General features: G+C 39.4%; 1 protein-coding gene across 3 annotated transcripts in view; it reads left to right on the top strand.

The window, feature by feature from the left end:
- Positions 1-14795, top strand: part of RAD54B (RAD54 homolog B) — a 126719-nt gene that overhangs the window by 100234 nt on the left and 11690 nt on the right. For 2 of the 3 annotated variants that reach the window (XM_054498678.2, XM_054498679.2), the window contains exon 15: positions 95-502. The exons of the other annotated variant lie outside the window; for it this stretch is intronic. In XM_054498678.2, the coding sequence (XP_054354653.1) occupies positions 95-312 (218 nt within the window). In that variant the 3' untranslated portion in view covers positions 313-502. Of the gene's footprint in view, positions 1-94; positions 503-14795 lie in introns of those variants that run through there. 3 annotated transcript variants of the gene reach the window in all.

Here is a 14795-nt window from a genome sequence, read left to right as displayed (position 1 = left end):
ATCACATAAACGAATTATCATAAAACAAAAAAGTATTGTATTTAGCAGGATATTGGCTTGCCTAAGGATTTTCTCATTGTTTTACTTATTGCAGGTGATTCGTTGGAAAAATCCATTGTCTCTAGAGATTGTCAGCTTGGTCCACATCACCAGAAATCTAACTCCCTGAAACCTCTTTCTATGTCCCAGCTGAAGCAATGGAAACATTTTTCTGGAGATCATTTAAATCTTACAGATCCTTTTCTTGAAAGAATAACAGAAAATGTGTCATTCATTTTTCAGAATATAACCACTCAAGCTACTGGCACATAATGAAAGATTACTTCTGACATTCCATTGCTCTTCTTTTGAAAATTAGTATGGTAATTCAATCTACTTTTTGAAAATTAATAGAATTATTTAAATTATAGTGTATGTTGCAAAATATATAACTTTTGATACAATAGTCAAAATTGTTTGAGTGGTTTAATTTTTTGTAAATATTAAATGTTTAAATGAAAAATTAAAGATGTGCTTCTGTCATTGTATAATTGTTAATAATTCCTTGATTAATACACTTTCATTAAGTACCTACTGAGAAATTTTTATAAGGAATATAAAAAGGTGAAATATTTAGTCTCTGTCTTTGGGAAAACTAATCTGATTAGAAATATTAGACATGTTTGAAACAACTGAAAAACTTGATAAGTTTAAAATGTAGCTCAAAGGAGAAAGAGAATGAGAGGCTAGGATTGCAAATGCTAAAGATGTTGGATGTAATAGTTGCTGCAGGGCAGTCTGAGTGAGAAAAGTCAGTAGGTTAGTGCAGGAGATGAAGGATTTGGGAACACCTTAGAGCACTAGTTCCTAGTTTGGGACCGCAGACTTATGCAGTCTATAAAGCCATGTCTACCAAATATTGTTTATGCACTGAATAAAGGTTCAGCTATCATCATTTAAGGGTTATCTGGAGTAATTTTTGACACTGAAAAGAGTGTTTTAGCTGTGCTCAGTGGCTCCAGTTTGTAATCCTAGTTACTTAGTAGGTAGAGGCAGGAGGATTGCTTGAGGCCAATAGTTTGAGACTAGCCTGAGCAACATAGTGAGACCCTGTCTCTAAAAAATAAACTTAGCCAGGTATGGTGGCACATGCCTGTAGTTCCAGCTACATGGGAGGCTGAAGCAGAAGGATTGCTTGAGCCTAGGAGTTTGAGTTTGCCATGATTGGATATGATCCAATATCCATCCTGGGTGACAGAGCGAGACCTCATCTTAAAAAAAAAAAAGGTTTTAATATACAAAGCAAGGTTTAGAAGACTGAAGCCTACAAAGAGAAAGGAGTTACTAATTTAATCTCCAACTGGGGCTTCTGTAATCAGCTTTTGTTTCCATTTGGGAAAATTTCTTGTAGACAGAAAATACGGGCATACCCTGGAGATATTGCAGGTTTGGCTACAGACCACTGCAATAAAATGAATATCACAATAAAGTGAGTAACACATTTTTTTGGTTTCCCAGTGCATATGAAAGTCATGTTTATACTATACTGTAGTCTATTAAGTATGCAATAGCATCATGTCTGAAAAATGATGTATTTTCCTTAATTTAAAAATAATTTGCTAGAAAATGCTAATGGTCATCTGAGACTTCAGTGAGTTGATGTCTTTTTTTTTGAGATGGAGTCTTGCTCTGTCACCCAGGCTGGAGTGCAGTGGCATGATCTTGGCTCACTGCAACCTCTCCCTCCTAGGTTCAAGCAATTCTTCCTTTCTCAACCTCCCGAGTAGCTGGGATTACAGGCATCCACCACCAAGCCCAGCTAATTTTTGTATTTTTGGTGGAGACGGTTTCGCCATGTTGGTTAGGCTGGTCTTGAACTCCTGACTTCAGGTGATCCACCTGCCTTGGCCTCCCAAAGTGCTGGGATTACAGGCATGAGCCACCGTGTCCGGCCTGATGTCTTTTTGCTGGTAGAGGGTCTTATACTGATGTCAATGACTGCTGACTGATCAGGAACCTGGTGAAGGTTGCTGAGGGTTGGGGTGGCTGTGACAATTTCTGAAAACAAGACAGCAACGTTTGCCACATCAATTGACTCTTTCTTTCACAAAAGCTTTCTCTGTAGCATGCGATGCTATTTGATAGTATTTTTCCCACAGTAAAAACTCTTTCAAAATTGGAGCCAGTCCTCTTGAAACCTGCCACTGCTTTATCAACTAAGTTTATGGAATATTCTAAATCTTTTGTGGTAATTTCAACAATGTTCACAGCACCTTCACCAGGAGTAGATTCCATCTGAATGAACTACTTTCTTTGCTCCCCCATAAGAAGTAACTACTCATCTGCTCAAGTTTGGTCATGAGATTGCAGCAATTAAGTCAAATCTTCAGACTCCACTTCTAATTCTAGTTCTCTTGCTGATTCCACCACATCTACAGTTACTTCCTCCACTGAAATATTGAACTCCTCGAAGTCAGTTATGAGGATTGGAATTAACTTCTTCCAGACTCCTGTTAATGTTGTTATATTGACATCCTCCCATGAATTGCAAATGGTGGATCTTTTCCAGAAGGTTTTCCATTGATTTTGCTCAGATCCATCAGAGGAATCACTGTCTATATGGTCATAGCTAGCTTTACACAATGCAGTCCTTACATAATGTGACTTGAAAGTCGAAATTACTGCTTAACCCATGTACTGCAAAATGGATGTTGTGTTAACAGGCATGAAAACGACATCGATCTCCTTGTACATCTCCATCAGAGTCATTGGATTACTAGGTGCCTTGTCAATGAACAGTAATATTTTAAAAGAAATCTTTCATTCTGAGCAGTAGGTTGCAACTGTGAGCTTAAAATATTCAGTAACCTAGGCTTCATTGTTTAATTTCTAGAGCACAGGCAGAGTAGATTTAGCATAATCCTTAAGAGCCCTGGGATTTTTGGAAGGTGGCTTCAACTTAAAGCTACCAGCTGCATTAGTCCCAAGCAGAGTCAGCCTGTCCTTTAAAGCTTTGATGTCAGACATTGAGTTATCTTCTCTAGCTATGAAAGTCCTAGCTGGCATCGTCTTTCAATAGCAGGCTGTTTCTTCTACATTGAAAATCTTGTTTAGTGTAGCCACCTTCATCAATGATCTTAGCTAGATCTTCTGGATAATTTGCTGCAGCTTATCCATCAGCACTTGCTGTTCACCTTATAATTATATGATGTGGAGACAGCTTCTTTCCTTAAATATTACGCTAGCTTCAAACTCTTCTGCAGCTTCCTCACCTCTCTCAGCCTTCATGGAACTGAAGAGATTTAGGGCCTTGCTCTGGATTAGGCTTTGGGAATATTGTGGCTGGTTTAAACTTCTTTCCAGGCCATTAACACTTTCTCCATATTAGCAATAAGGCTGCTTCACTTATCATTTGTGTGTTCACTTGTAATTTCCTTTAAGAGCTTTTTCTTTGCATTCAGAACTTGGCTAACTAATGCAAGAGTCCTAGCTTCCAGCCTGTCTTGGTTTTCAACATGCCTTCCTTACTAAGCTTAATTCTGTCTAGCTTTTGACTTAAGGTGAAAAATATATGACTTTTCCTTTCACTTGAACACTTAGTGGCCATTGCAGGATTATTAATTAGCTGAATTTCAATATCGTTATGTCTCAGGGAATAGGGAGGCCCAAGGAGAGGGAGAGAGATGGGGTAACCAACAGTTGGTGGAGCAGTCAGAACACATACAACATTTATTGATTAAGATTGCTATCCTACGCCAGGCGCGGTGGCTCACGCCTGTAATCCCAGCACTTTGGGAGGCTGAGGTGGGTGGATCACCTGAGGTCGGGAGTTCGAGACCAGCCTGACCAACATGGAGAAACCCCATCTCTACTAAAAATACCAAAAAAAATTAGCCGGGCATGGTGGCGCATGCCTGTAATCTCAGCTACTCGGGAGGCTGAGGCAGGAGAATCGCTTGAATCTCGGAGGCGGAGGTCGTGGTGAGCCAAGATCGCGCCATTGCACTCCAGCCTGGGCAACAAGAGCGAAACTCAGTCTCAAAAAAAAAAAAAAACAACAAAAAAAGATTGCTATCTTACATGGGCATAAGTTATGGTGCATCAGAACAATTACAATAGTAACGTCAAAGATCACTGATCACAGATAACCATAACGTATGATAATAATGTGAAAGTTTGAAATATTGCGAGAATTACTAAAATGTGACACAGACATGAAGTGAGCACGTTTTGGGGAAAAGTGTCACTCATTTGCTTGATGCAGGGTTGTCAGAAACCTTCAATTAAAAAAAAAATCACAATATCTGGGAAACACAACAAAATGGGGTATACCTGTATTGTCTTGAGGTGTTAAATACTCAATTATGTATAATCAAGGATGAATTCTTTTAATTCGTAGTGCCATACCTGGGTAGCTAGCTGTACATCTAGGATTCATGAACAGGCAGTTTGGGACCAAATTCGTCAGTGAGGAAGTAGCCAACTAACAATAAGTAAAAATGGTGTTTCTTGGCCCCATGTATAGACTTCATGTATGAGGCTTTACATACAACTTTCTTTTTTTTTTTTTTTTTTTGAGAGAGGGTCTCACTATGTTGCTGGACTGAATTAAACTTTCAATATCTATCTTGCATTGTATCCTCTTCGGCATAAAGTACTTAAAAAGCATTGATAAAGGACAGGTAATTCTGCCTGTCTTTTTAAAAAATTATTTATTTATTTATTTATTAATTATATTCACATAGTTCCAGCCACTCTGCAACTGCTGCCTGTCTTACCTGTGGTGTATGCAAGGGTGTGCTGCCCAGATTGCCCCTTTCAGAACCAAGGCGCTTGTTTCCCCAGCTGCCAGAAGCATCACCTGTGGGCCACTTATAGCCAAATTCTTCCCCAAGAATAGCCCTCAGCTGAGAGGATCTGCCTCACCCAAGATTATGCTCCTCCCCTGGTTTGCAAACATTTGGTGACTGGTGGATGCTGGGTAGAAAGGCCCAGCACCCTTATCTCAATTCAAGACAAATCTGTCAAAAGGAACATTTCAGCTCCTTAGGTAAGGAGCCCTTAGGTAAGGGCCCTGTTTTTATAGTGGTTACCTATTGTTCTTCATAAAGTTGTTAGTTTGCCAAGTAGTGTGGGACGTAACCTTCCATCCATTTCTCTGCCTCACTCTGAAATCTTCCAGTATCCTGCATGAGAGTGATTTTGCAGTAGAAATTTCAGAAGAGGCTGAATTTCATGGGAGAACCCATGTGACGTGGAATAAAGGTAGCATATGTGGCATGGGATCTCAGAGGCTGAGAAGTACAGAAGATAGCCCTCTGGGAATTAAGGAAGACTTTGGACTTTGACAAGCCAGGCATTTGTGGGGGTTTAGACTCATTTTATCCACATGTTAAGGGACCTTAACACCTGGTTTGCACATATAAAGCAGCTTTTCTGTGGGAGGTGCTGTTTATAAGAATTTTCCATTTCTCTATGTTCCCAGTCCATATGCTCATGCTCTCACATGCTCTCCCTCTCTCTCGGTGGAATTCTTTGAGGATGGGGATTTAGTCTTACATATCTTAATATTCTCAGGACCTTGTATGGGACCTGGCATAGAATAGCTATTTAGTAATTGAATGAATGAATGAGGTACTTTACCTCTTTTACTTCTTTAACCACCTTGTTCATGTTTCTTGCTCATAGATTTCAGTTTCAAGGTATTTATTTAGGCCAATTGCTGAGCATGGAGCTGTGCTCAACACTGAAGAAAGCAGAGCCAGCAGTTTTTTCTTGCCTCTGACAGCATCCAGACTTCCCTTTTTGCTTCTGCGATCTGTCAATCTGCTGCACGAGCTGACAGAAGCTGTCACTGCAATGGGTAATAATTTAAGTCACATACATAATTCATTTCTAATTACACAAATACACCTTTCACACAGCTTTATGTCATAATGTTCTGGCTCTAAACGACAATGTAAATACATTTCAATCACGTTTTCATTAGGATTGAATTACTAAAGGCGAATTTAAACACGAGCAGCTCTGATCTGCAGAACTAAACTTCTGGACAGCCTATCCATCCATTTAAAAGGGTGTATGACAAAGGAGCAAGTGAAAAAAATCTGGCTGGCATTTCATTTGAGTGGCTCAATTATGGCCTACAGTCACATTGCCTGAGCAACTGTGTCCTAATATTATGTTGGCAAGATTAAAATTTTGACTGTGACTCACAGCAAACAATATGTATAATTAGCATATGGCTTTGTTTTTCTAAATTGTTCCCAAATTAATATATTGTATCCTAGAGGGATTTGTAGATATGCTATTTTGGTATTCAAGGAAGGCTTCAACATGACTTGGTAGAAAGGGGTATTATTTTGTCTTACCTTGTATGATATAAATGTTTTTGGTTTAGACCAGTTTCCTATGGCACTTTTCTATAGCTAACCTGTGATCTTTGCTTCAAACCATTACAAACTTCTATCCCTAAGATACTCTGTTGTTCACAAAACCAATACCAATTCAGAATACAGCTTCTATGATGTAAAAACTGTAAAAAAAAAAAAAGTGCCTTATTGACAGACAATAGTTTATTGGAGTTTGTTACACTTACTTGAAAACCTGAAGTGTTCAGTGTAATTTAATCTTTACAATTTTTTTTAGATTTATTAAAAAAATTTGTTTTGAGTAAGAAGATAATAAAATTCCAAAGCAGACCAAAATTAACAATTCCTTTGTTTTTATTTTTTGAGGAAACGTCAACAAAATACTGAAGACTTTTTTTTGAGTAGTTAAAAAAAATATAACATCATAGATGCCTACAGCATAAAAATTCTGGCCAGGCATGGTGGCTGACACCTGTAATCCCAGCACTTTGGGAGGCCGAGGTGGGCAGATCACAAGGTCAAGAGATCGAGACCATCCTGGCCAACATGGTGAAACCCTGTCTCTACTAAAAATACAAAAATTAACTGGACGTGGTGGCGTGTGCCTGTAGTCCCAGCTACTTGGGAGGCTGAGGCAGGAGAATCGCTTGAACCCAGGAAGCAGAGGTTGCAGTGAGCCGAGACCGTGCCACTGCACTCCAGCCTGGGCTACAGAGCAAGACTCTGTTTACAAAAAAAAAAAAAAAAAAAATCCTTTGTACCTGCAATATATTTATTTTCACGTATTCCTTTTTTTTTGCTTTTTGAAGTAGAGATGGGATCGTGCTATGTTGCCTAGGTTGGTCTCAAACTCCTGGCCTTAAGCAGTCTTCCTGCCTCTGCCTCCCAAAATATTGGGATTACAGGTATGAGCCACTGTACCCATTCCCTGTTTTATTATTAAAAATTTCATTTCTAGGGGTGTGCATAGTTTATGTGGTAATTATAGATCAAGTTAGAATTTGAAATTGGGAGTTAAAATCCTTCCTATTTATTTCTGGATGTGTCTGCGAGAGTGTTTCTAGAAGAGATTAGCCTTTACCTCTAGAAGGGATTTGCTTTACCAACGTTGGTTTGTATCCAATCTTTTGAGGACCTGAATAGAGTGAAAAGGCAGGGAGGGTAAATTTACTTTTTGTTTGAGCTGGAACATCCATCTTCTCCTACCCTCTAACATCGGAGCTCCTAGTTCTTGGGCCTTTGGACTCAGACTGGGACTTACACTATCACCCGTGTCTTTGTCCATTTGAGGTGCTATAGCAAAATACCATAAACTGGATAGCTCATAAACAACAGAAATTTGTTTCTTACAATTCTGGAGGGGGTGTAGTCCACGAACAAGGCACTAGCAGAGCCAGTGTCTGGCAAGGGCCTGCTCTCTGTTTCATAGATAGCACCGTGTAGCTGTGACCTCACATGGTGGAAGGGACAAGGAGTCTCTCTTGGGCCTCCTTTATAAAGGCATTAATTCCATTCATGAGGACTCTGCCCTCATGACCTGATCACCTCCCCAAGACCCCACCTCCTAATATCACATTGGTAATATGGTTTCAACATGAATTTGGGAAGGACACAAACATTCAGACTATAGCAACCCCTTACCCACTTCTCAGGCCTTCAGACTCAGACTGGGACAGCAGATTTTGGGACTTCTTGCCTTCTATAATTATTTGAGTCAATTCCCATAATAAGTCTCTATATATCTATATATCTATTTATCTTCTATTGGTTCTGTTTCTCTGGGCAATTCTGACCAATACAGATGTATACCATTGTTTAGCATCTGAGTGGAACGAAATTACGACTGCTACATTTGTTTAAAGAAAATCTATAGGAATGTCAATCTAATGCTTCCGTCTCTTACATAAATATAATGGTGCTAAGTAAAAGTTTAGTATTTATAAACCTCTGTTTATTATGTATGCAGTATAGCCATTATGGACTAATATAAATAAATGAGATAAGATAGGATCAATGATTTTCTGAAGCAGACCAAAGTGAACACGTGAAAAACAGGTGCTTGAAACATGTGATAACCTATATTTATTTGGCTCTTTACAGTTAAGTGGTTTGCTCCTCACAACAATGCTGAGAGTTGAACAGAGCAAATACTCTATTATCTCCGTTTTACAGATTTAAGGCTTACAGAGATTAAATAGTTATTCAAGATCATTCAGTGACAGAGCTGAAACTTGAACACCAGCCGCTCTTTTAACTCAAAATCTGAAGCTCTTTCCAGTGCACTGTCCTACCTTTTTTATGATTTCACCATGCCAGGTTCCGGAGACAGATGTATATGTGAGAAGAAAAACGAACTAATGTGAGTGTTTCGTATCATGTTCTCTTTTCAAGTGAATTAATTAAAGAATTGGGTTTTGGATTAGAGTTTGTGAATTTCATGAGGTCTGAATCTTATGTTTATCCTTTCACAGAACAATAGACATGGTATTTTACAATTGAAGCCGTTGATTTGATTGACCACCCTTTCTGCTCAGATTGCTCAAACTGACAACTCACAAGACAAAAACACAAGGTCACAAGACATTGTGGGCTGCATCCAGCTTTAGGTTTACTTATCTTTAAGAAAGCATACACACCAGGCAACGAGAAAGCATGGATTGCAAAAGCAGACTGGAAGTCTTACGAGTCCAGGCTAGGCTTCCGAATGTCTCAGTCTCTCTGTACCAAGGACATATGTGGTCATGTGAGACAAGACTGAGTGTGTGTTGAAAACCACCATTAGTGGGAGCCATCAGTTCTGGGATTCCTTCAGCTTTCATACTTTGTTAAGGTGGGAAACAAAAAGTACACATGGAGGTCAAAATATCCCTTTCATTTTTGATAATAGCTTACTTGATTGGCTTGGCTTTACATCTGTTACCCAAGTGGGTTGTTAATACTGAGCTCTGTCCTACCCATAAGGAAATGTTTCCCAGGTAAGCTTCAGGGTTTGGAGGCACAGAAGAAGCTTGTGTTTTTTGTTTTCTTGTCGTTGCTATTTTTGAGATAGGATCTTGCTCTGTTGCCCCGGCTGGAGTTCAGCGGCACTATCGTAGCTCACTGCAGCCTCGAACTTCTGGGCTCAAGCTATCTTGCCATCTTAGTCTCCCTAGTAGCTGGGACAATAGGCATGTGCCACAATGCCTGACTAATTTTATTTTATTTTTTGTAGAGACAGGGTCTCGCTGTGTTTCCAGGGCTGGTCTTGAACTCCTAGCCTCAAGCAGTCCAGCCACCTTGGTGTCCCAGAATGCTGGGATTACAGCCAAAAATCACTGCACCCTGCCTTGAGAGCTTGTGTTTTCTACAAGCAAACTCATTTCCAGGAGGAAGAAGGTAGAGATATTTCCTTTTTTTTTTTTGCAGTTTTTTAAAATTGAGGTAAAATTCACGTATTATACATCATAATTAAAAATAATTTATTGAGGTGAAGTTTATATAGCATAAAATTGATTATTTTAAAGTGAAAAATTCAGTAGAATTTAGTACATTCACAATGTTGTTTAGCTGTCACCACTGTCTTATTCCAGAACATTTTCTCACCCCCAAAAGAAACCCCATACCTGTAAGCATTTACTCCTAGTTCTGGGATCAACTGTGACCATCGTGGTCCCTTTCATCTTCTGCTCTAAAACAGCAGCAAGGGAAGGAGGGTGACTGAACTTTTGAGGTTCTGTAGAGGTTGTTCCTCAGGGCCATGAAAGTAGAGTTGGGATGGGGAGTGACAGTGCACTGAGCAAGGTTCTAGTGGGTCCTTTATCCCACCTGCTGGTTGTCAACAAAGAGTTCCAGTGACTTCTACTGCGGCCTGTTTTAACTTTCCATTTGTATTAGTCAGGGTTCTTCAGAGAAACAGAAACAATATGAGATCTCTCTCTATATATCTATATCTCTCTATCTCTATCTGTCTATCTATATATATGTACTTAGAAATTTATTTGTTTTAAGATTTATTTGTTTTAAGAAATTCGTTTTAAGAAATTGGCTAAAGGGATTGTAGGGGCTGGCAAGTTGAAAATCTGTAGGGTAAGCCAGCAGGCTGGAAACTCAGGCAGAATTTCCATGTTGCAGTTTTGAGGAATTCCTTCTTCTTTTGGGAACCTCAGTCTTTGCTTTTATTGCTTTCAGCTGATTGAATGAGGCCCACTCACATTATAGAGGGTAATCTGCTTTACTTAAAGACAACTTAGTGTAAATGTTGACCACATCCACAAATACCTGCACAGCAACCTCTAGACTAGTGTTTGACCAAACAACTGGGCACCATGGTCTAGCTAGGTTGACATAAAATTAACCATCACATCATTTACTCTTATTTATTTTATTTTAAATTAATAGCAGCTGTGTGGCACTCATTGTGTGCCAGGGACTTTTCTAAGTGCTTTATGAATATTCATTTAATATATTTATGCTTATTAACAAGGATCCATTATATGTACATGAATACAAATCTTAGTGTATAAATATAAGTTCATGACCTGTCAGTATGGTTCGCCAAATACTTGTTTTTTCCTCTTATTCATATACCTTTTGTTCATGCTTAATCTCAGTCACCAAACCTTTTTATTTGGACTTATTTCTCTGGGTATCCTCTAATGGCTTTTTCCTGGGCTGTGCCCTTTCCCCCAGCATTCTTGGACTCCCTGCTGCTATTTTGTGGCTGTAATTGTCAGAAAACCTGTAATACAGGGGCTTAAGTGAGGCAGAAGTTTATCTCTCAGGTGAAAGTCTGGGTCGGCAGTCTGGGCTGGTGTGGTAATTTCAGTCGCTGGGGACCCCAGCTCCTAGCTTGTTGTGGCTCCCCAGTCCCTATTATGCAGCTTCCACCTTGTGGTATACACTGGATCCAGCAATCATATTTGCATTTCAGCCAACAGGAAAGAGAAGGAGAAGACTTCCTCTTAAGGGCTTATTCTCAAAATTGCATACCACACTTTCATTTACATCCCATTGATCAAATTAACCACACGTCAAGGTGGAGATATTCTTGATAAATTTGCCAGTCAGAGAAGTCACTATCTCCCAAGGGGAAGGGTGAAACAGGTTGCAAAGGGAGGCCAGGAGTTAAATAAACTGAGCTCCCTTCACCAGAAAGGTGAAGAAGCACTTCCCTCTGACAATGGCCAGTCAGCACAATTTTAATGACACCAGTGGATGTAAAGCCATTCACTAGATACTGGGTATGGTGGGGAGCTTTGAAAAAGTAGTTTATAAGAGAGCTTTGCAAAGAAGGTTGGTGTACATATAGGCTATGGTTTTTGTTTTTGTTTTTGGCATTGTCGAATTTGTTATCAAGTTTTGGACTGAGTGATTATCTACATGATTGTTATCTAATCTGTCATAATGAGAGCAACAGTAGTGTGATAGCCTGTGGCTTATATCAACGCTTTAGAAATGTTAACAAGTAATGACTATTTTCTGTTAGCAATAACTGTAGCAATAGTGTGTCATGTTAACCTTTATCCTCTGAATCCTATTCATATTTTAAATTTCAATCACTAGTAAATCATACACTGCTAGCTTTATTATCTGAAACCAGCTGCTCTAATATTTCTTCCTTTATTTATTCAGACCTCTGCCATAGGAGGGAATCATCAAGGAGAAGCCTTGTGTTTTCATCATGAGGCCTCATTAAACACGATAAGGTTGGGATGTAGCCAGATTTTTCCCCATGGTTGGCCTTGGAAATCAGTTTCTAACTCAGGGGGCATCAAACGAGGTGGCTCTAAGGTGGCTGTGAGTGATGTTCTTTTTTTCCTTTCTGGCCTTTATGTTCTCTTCTACTCAGTGGCTAAACTAACTTAAGCCAGCTCACGCGTTACACCAGAGTCCAGCGGCAGTTAGGAGGGGCCACAGCTCTGGCAAAGTCAAGGGCATGCCAGCTGGAATAAGGGACTTGGTTTATCACACAGAGCAGCCACTATCCTGCTCAGTCTAATGATTAATGAGAAATTCCTGGGGCAGAGATTAGGGAAATTAGGAGTGGGCAAGTGTAAGAAAGCAAGAGGAAGGTGAATGGTGTGGGGCCAAAGCCCCTGTTCAGACCCCAGTTCATGGGCTAATTTATGAAACCAGGTTATGGGCCTTCTCTGAACTTCTGGCTCAATCCTGAGGTGCCTGGGTGTGTCTGTGGAAGGCCTTCTGGCAATGCCTAGGGTGATGGAAACATGGTACCTAATACTAGGTATCTACTTCTGATCATTTGGTAATTTTGCTCTTAATTACCAAAGGAAAAAATTATTTATTACCTTTTTCCCTCAATCTTCTCTCGCTCAGCGTCTAAGTTAAAAATTTCACAGTGGCCTCCAGGCCTAACATGATCTGGCTCCATTATCTTTCTGACTTCATCTCCCCCTCACTAACTACACTTCATTCCCACTCTCCCCCTTGCTGTACCTTAAATGCTGAGTGTGCTTCTGCCTCAGTTTTTCCCATGGTGTCCTAGAGCCTGGCCCATGGTGAGTATCTGCTCAGCAAGTTGTCGAGGACTTGAAGAATGGTCAGCGGTGTCCAACCTTTCTATGGAAACAAAGGGAAATGTGGGACAGGAAAAGACCACTGGATGAGTACAAACACTTTCTCTGTAGTGGAGGCACTAAAAAGTGGCTTTGAGATCAGTTAGATATATTGTCATATTGTCTTTGGCAATAAAATTCTTAGAAGGGGTTACACCCTTAAAAGATGAGAAAGAGCTACATGATTCAGAGGGTTGACCAAATGCCAAAGAGCATTGCTGTCCATTTGTTTCCCACACACTGTGAACCACCATTGACTGTGCAGAACTAGAGCCTTAAAAAACATAATGGGCAATAAAGAAGGCTCTGGTGCCTGTGTATTGAGATGGGATTGAGATCAATAAATTTTTCTATCACTTGCTAACAATCCATACCCTTTATAAAACTTTCTAGTCCCTTTAATAAAGCTAATTTGGGAAGCAAACACTGTAAATTCCCCCTCTAATCTTGGAACTCAGTAACCTCCAGTATTTAGTTTCCATGCAATAAGTTAACCTCCAAAGGGTGGAAAAGTTTTTGGAAATCCTTGTTTAGAAAGCGTTGCAGACATAGGAATAATTAATATATAATTTAACATTTGATGAGACAGCAAGTCCAGAATGATTACTCGCTTAAGTTGAAAGGGAGATAAAAATCTAATTACAGGACAATATTTTAAAGGTACCTATGTGAGACTTACCATTGAGACACAGTCGCTTCACTTATTTTCTCTGTAGCAAAGTAGACCTTTGGCATTTCTGTTTTTCCCCAGCTCCTGATCCACAAAACTTCAGCCACAAGGCTAGACAGAAATTCACACTGCCCTGTCTTATGCTGCATGGCAGCTTTCTCAGTAAGACATCAAAGGAACCTGGCTTTAGTTACTGCTTTGAACTAGACTAGAAATTGTTTCCACTAACTGTGCTGGAGAGCGCCCGTCATGCCTATACTCCACCGTGAATATATTGAATAGCGTTGCCAGACAGAAACACATAATGGAAAGCTGCTTTATTTATCTGAAGCTCTGCAAAAGAAAGAAATTTCAGAGCTTAAAGAGGAATCTCATGTACTTGCTTCTTATGAGAAATATTACCATAAAAATACCATTTCTGTCATCCAAGGGGGAGAAAGCTGTTTTCAGTTGTAGGAGGGACGTCCAGTGGAACCTAATGGTTTGTCTAATTCTGGGCTTAAAAAGGACTTTATATTTGAAAAGTGATGTTTGCAGCAATCTTGGCCTATCCCAAAAGAACCAGAGTCTTCATCTTAATTAGATAAATAGAAAGTCAGCATCATTGCAATACGATGTTCAAAGCCCTTGGCTTGGAATCAGCAGATTTGGAGGTTCTAGTCAGAACTCTCCCATTGATTTGGCTTCTGATTGTATGGAAGTCTTAATTTTTACACTTTAATAATAATAATGAGTCATTCATTGATGGCTTACTATGTGCCAGACATTTTGCTAAATGCTTTATATGCATTATTTCATTTATTCCTCTTGTCAATCCTAAGACATGGGTATTATTATTATCCTCATTTTACAGGGAGGATACTGATGCCTAGAAAGGTTAAATGCTTCCCAAGAGTACAATGCTAAGAAGCTGGATCTGATCCCAGGTTGATGTGGCTATAAAACTTGTTTGTATGCACCAGCCTTAAATTCACAAGCTAAATGAAAATTTAAGGATATCTCATAGCAGTCATCAGTGTGATGAACTGTGGGCTTCTACCTTTTATGGCAGGATTACTTGTTCTCACATTAAGATATATTTACCAGGAACCTGGTTTAAAAAATGCAAGGATTTAGGAGCTTATGAAAAAAAAAAGGAATAAAAGATAAGCAGAAAGATTAGGCCTGTTTGTTAAATAAATTTTAAAAAGGTTATATATGGTAGATTTTAAAGAAGTGATT

This window comes from Pongo pygmaeus, chromosome 7 (genome assembly GCF_028885625.2).
Source record: "Pongo pygmaeus isolate AG05252 chromosome 7, NHGRI_mPonPyg2-v2.0_pri, whole genome shotgun sequence".
Lineage (NCBI taxonomy): Eukaryota > Metazoa > Chordata > Mammalia > Primates > Hominidae > Pongo > Pongo pygmaeus.
The sequence above is the reverse complement of the archived record's forward strand: the minus strand, read 5'-3'. Positions and strand labels throughout refer to the sequence as shown.